Source organism: Sparus aurata, chromosome 7 (assembly GCF_900880675.1).
Source record: "Sparus aurata chromosome 7, fSpaAur1.1, whole genome shotgun sequence".
Taxonomy (NCBI): domain Eukaryota; kingdom Metazoa; phylum Chordata; class Actinopteri; order Spariformes; family Sparidae; genus Sparus; species Sparus aurata.
In genome coordinates, this window is record NC_044193.1 from 18269864 (window position 1) to 18274628 (window position 4765).

At 44.3% G+C, this 4765-nt stretch overlaps 1 protein-coding gene across 1 annotated transcript; it reads left to right on the forward strand.

The window, feature by feature from the left end:
* The first annotated feature begins 232 nt into the window (after nt 1–232).
* Nucleotides 233–4121, forward strand: mipa (major intrinsic protein of lens fiber a). Its single transcript, XM_030422714.1, has 4 exons — nt 233–956; nt 1234–1398; nt 1504–1584; nt 1676–4121. Exons 1-4 carry the CDS (start codon nt 597–599, stop codon nt 1859–1861), a joined length of 792 nt encoding a protein of 263 aa, XP_030278574.1. The 5' UTR covers nt 233–596; the 3' UTR covers nt 1862–4121.
* Nucleotides 4122–4765: the final 644 nt, after the last annotated feature.

Below are 4765 nucleotides of genomic sequence, written 5' to 3' on the forward strand. Positions count from 1 at the left end.
ATTAATTGTCAAGGTCAGTGCCAATTCATCTTGCAACCTATTAGTCCAGATTGAGGGTAATCTCTACAATGAGCAGACCAAGGGAGGTCCAGGCAGGAGAAGGGTTAAATGGTTTTGTTTTGATTTGTGTCATTGTGCGCTGGCCCCTCCCATGGGCTCCGGGGGGCTGCTGTGGCCCTGGGGTGTTATAAAAAGGCCTCCGAGCTCCCCTGCTCTGGTAAAGAGGCTGAATGTCTGCAGGACATGCTTAACGTTTGTCTATCCATGTTCTTCTACTAACAACCAGCGGGGTTGGCACATAGATGCACAGAGACTGGCGTATTGCTCCACTTAGGAGCTCTCTATGACAGAAACCAGAGTCCAGACAGCAGAGCAGCAGATTGTTCACAGTTGCATGAGAGTTAAATGTTGAGCAGTTTACGTCTTGTTGCATTTAGCTTTAGAGAGGCAGTTTCTGTTTGAGGGCAAACTTTTTGTTATTTGCTCTGTGTTTACTGTGGAGAGACAGCATCTCCCTTTAGTGAATTAGTCAAGTTATCCGTTGACTTTTCATCCCTCCATTGCTTAAAGGTTGCTTTTTGACCTTTTTTGCCACCATGTGGGAGTTCAGGTCCATGTCCTTCTGGCGGGCGGTGTTCGCCGAGTTCTACGGCACAATGTTCTTTGTATTCTTTGGGCTGGGGGCAGCCCTCCGCTGGACCACTGGGCCCCATAATGTCCTCCATGTTGCCTTTTGCTTTGGGCTGGCGGCTGCCACCCTCATCCAGTCCATCGGCCACATCAGCGGAGGACACATCAACCCAGCTGTTACCTTTGCCTACCTGATTGGCTCGCAGATGTCCCTGTTCCGCGCTTTCTTCTACATCATGGCCCAGTGTCTGGGAGCCATGGCTGGTGCCGCAGTGCTCTATGGGGTCACACCCAGCAACATGAGGGGAAACCTCGCACTCAACACGGTAAGACACTGAAACACTACATCCATTACTGCAAATTCAAGCAGACTGGCTCTGAATACTGTATTACAAATGTGATGTTACATTTTTCTTATATACTGACTGTTAAATAGTGAGATACTTAGACATTATATGTAGAAGTATTGCATGTACATAACACAGAATTGCCAAGTCTGTCTTGACATGCAATATAGATCTATTAAAGGAGGGGTGTATTGATGTATGATGTAAAAAACAACATTCATTTCATTACTCTTTCTATGCTCCTTCTGTCTTTCAGCTGCAGCCAGGCATCAGCCTGGGCATGGCCACCACCATGGAGGTCTTCCTCACCCTGCAGCTCGTTGTCTGCATCTTCGCCGTGACTGATGAGAGGCGCAACGGACGCCTGGGCTCTGCTGCCCTTGCCATCGGCTTCTCTGTGCTCATGGGGCATCTTCTTGGGGTAAGAACCAACCAGGGAGACCTAGAAATTTGAAATAGTTCAATGGGCTCACGTATTTAATTTAACAGTCCTAACCCTGATCCACCCTCTCTGTCTTTGACTTAGATGTACTACACTGGAGCAGGAATGAACCCAGCCAGGTCCTTCGCCCCTGCTGTCCTGGTCAGGAATTTTGTCAACCACTGGGTAAGATGATCTGTAAATCGTTTTACACTACACAACTTGCAAGCCATAATAATGAGACTTCACTGACACATTCGGCTCTCTGCCTTCTCAGGTGTACTGGGTGGGACCTATGATCGGTGGTGCCATGGGCGCTCTCCTGTACGACTTCATGCTGTTCCCCCGTATGCGCGGCCTTTCCGAGAGGCTCGCCACACTGAAGGGCACCAGGCCCCCAGAGGCCGAGGGCCAGCAGGAGACCAGGGGAGAGCCCATCGAGCTCAAGACACAGGCCCTATAAGCCTGGAGAAGAAGATTTCTGACCCCTATCCCTCACCCTCCCCTCAACCCCCTTCAATCTGCACCCTCAGTTCCATCCTCAGCCCACTCAGCATCTCTGCACACATACCTCCTCCCCACCCCGCCTCCACACACGCTAACACAGACCCCCGCCTGAAAACACCTTTGTTATCCCAGAACTGGACCTACTGAATCACAGCGAAGGGGCAGCCACAGCCCTGATTCCACCTCTACCCATCCTTCCTCGCCCTCCTCCTCCTCCTCCTCCTCCTCCCCCTTGGACTGCAGGACAAAGATGGAGGGTTAGAAGAAGACTTGCCACTGAAGGAAGCACCCTGTGCCCTGTGGTGTGGGGAGTCAGTCACTCCTGGCTGACCAGGTGGCTATAACTGCTCAGGACAGGGGCCTCTCTCTCTCTTTCTATCCCTTTTTTCTCTCTCTTTCTGTTTTTCTCCCTATTTTGTAGTCTGCTAGGAGTGAAGCTACAGTAGAGCAGTGGACTTCTGCATGCTTTTCCATTTTGAATCCAGTGTGATCTCGCCCTTCGTTTTGTTCCGTTTTCATGAACTTTGGGTAAATTACATGTACGTATTGTACTTTACCAGTATTTATTCGGCTCACATTCTTTTTTTCCCCCCCAGTCGTATGTGTGAGTGTGTGTGTGAGACAGAGAGTGAGTGTGCGAGACAGAGAGTGAGTGTGCATGCATGTCTCTGTGCATGTGTATGCGTGTGTGCTTGTTTTAACTGATCATCCTTATTTTTCACTTTTCATTGCCACCTTTTGTCTGTATTATGATTATTTTTTAATCATACGATCATATTTTTAGGGGAAAGATGTGGCCTTTTCCCCGCCCTCACTGATACTGCAAAAGTTCAACAGGCTCCATGTTTAGAGCGATGCCCCTATTTATATCCAACGACTTAACCTTGAGTCGAAGCCAAAATTCAGTCAGCTGGGAGTTTGTGTCTCATCTAGTGAAGCACACACACACACATTCATATTTATATCAAAATAAACACAGAACACAAAACCATCTGGTCTTTTCTGAGCTCAGTCTTCAACAACGTTACACTCGAAAAATGGTTTAATTGGCACGAAATCTGTTGGGAAAATCAACACATTCAGACGACTTACAAACAGTATTTATGTTGGGTTACATTTTAAATGACTTTCTGACATGAGCTTTGCTTTAAGAGCAGCGCTTATCAAAGATTCATGTACAGGTGTGTGATAGTTGGTTTGCTTTTTACCTTTGCGTGTCTGCCATGGAAAAACAAAGAAAGCAAACCCGACGAGCTGTCATGAGGAACAAGCGTTTTATTTTTCCTAGTTGAATTGTGTTGTTTGACAGACACGACTGAAGGGTCTTTGTTACATCAACTCGAGGTTAGAAATGAAAGAGTGCATGAGGTGTAGTGGCTTGTTGCTGGTGTTGGCAAACACCTGGTGCCTTCTCTTTTCTACGCTGAGCTGGGTGGCTCTTTAGGAGTGAGATAGTTTTTATTGGACAAGCCCCTCTCTGATAATTTGGGAGAAGAGAGAAGGTCACCGCGAAGGCGACTGAAATCTTTAGTGTGTTTGTACAGGGTGATAAATGTAAACCTTTATTTTCATACAATCTACACAAGAGAGAATGAACTTTGAAGTTGAAGCTCTGCATCAGCCCGGTGTCCCCTCTCTCTTCCATCCCTCCTTCATTCACCCTACCTCCTCCCTTTGTTTATGAGGCAGCCATCTTGTTCTGCTCTAATGAGGGGACATCCAAAGCTGCTGGGATGGAGGGAAGGGGACGGGGGCACTGAGATAAGTTAGCATTTTTTGACAAATTTCACCAGAGCAGTTATTGAACCAGGCATGTAAGCTGATTCTCTTTCTGCTTCCTCTACATAATCTTTTTTTTTTTTTCAGTGTGATTTCCCTGGCAGTGGTTGAGTAGAATTTACATTTTAGTGACATGTTGAAATTAGAATTTGTGTTCTAATGGAAAAGCTTTGTGATGTACAGTGTAAAGTTTTCTTTTTTAAAAAAAACATTTCATGATTGTTGAAACTGGATGAATAGGAAATATAATATGGTAGTTATGCAATGTCTCCTCTTTTGGCTGCTGGATTATGGAAGTGATGCCAATTATGTTACACACCAATATGCTCTCATTCAATGGACAGCCTTTTTGGTACCAGGCATACCTTCCCAATCACAATGCCACTGATTTATTATTTTTATATGTCAAAAAAATCAGAAAATTCTTATGTTTCCAATCCCTTTTTTGTGTGTTTTCTTTTAGAATGACTGTAGAAAAACATGAGATTTAAATAGATGGTTCCAGATCTGCGCACAGAGCAACAAATCAATCATCACATATTCCACTTCTACGAACTAAACCATTAACATAAATCATTTATCAAATGGGAAAATTTCTCAGATACAACTGGGGCAGTGAATGTCTCAATTCATCCTCAGTGTGCCAAAATGATATCAGTCAAGGTCGATTTAGAGGACATAGCTAATTTCATGTAAATAAATTCACAAAGACATTTTTCATATTTTGCACAAAAAAAAAAAAGTTTATTTGTCATTATGGTTAAAAGATTACATGGATTGTAGTAGTAGCCTCAGAATGATTTTATCCAAAAGTAAATCTACAAGATATTAAAGGTTATCATCCAGCAAACATACGTGCAACATGGCACTTCCAACACACTGACGTATTGTTACACGAACTACACTGACTGTGATGGAGGGTTCAGCTTCTCATAAAACCAGAGATTAGTTATTAAATTGGTTTATTATATACATTCAGGTGTGAAAAAAGCTGCTAAAATCAGAGAAAAGTTAGATTTAAAGCTGATACTGCATCTCCTGTCAGAATTGATTATGTTTCTAATTAACTACAACACTGATC

What these genes read in the sequence shown, in the direction of transcription:
- mipa (XM_030422714.1), top strand. Translation starts at nt 597, where the DNA reads ATGTGGGAGTTCAGGTCCATGTCCTTCTGGCGGGCGGTGTTCGCCGAG. An exon ending in GAAACCTCGCACTCAACACG is followed by an intron (nt 957 to 1,233) that starts GTAAGACACTGA and finishes TCTGTCTTTCAG; the next exon opens with CTGCAGCCAGGCATCAGCCT. An exon ending in TCATGGGGCATCTTCTTGGG is followed by an intron (nt 1,399 to 1,503) that starts GTAAGAACCAAC and finishes TCTTTGACTTAG; the next exon opens with ATGTACTACACTGGAGCAGG.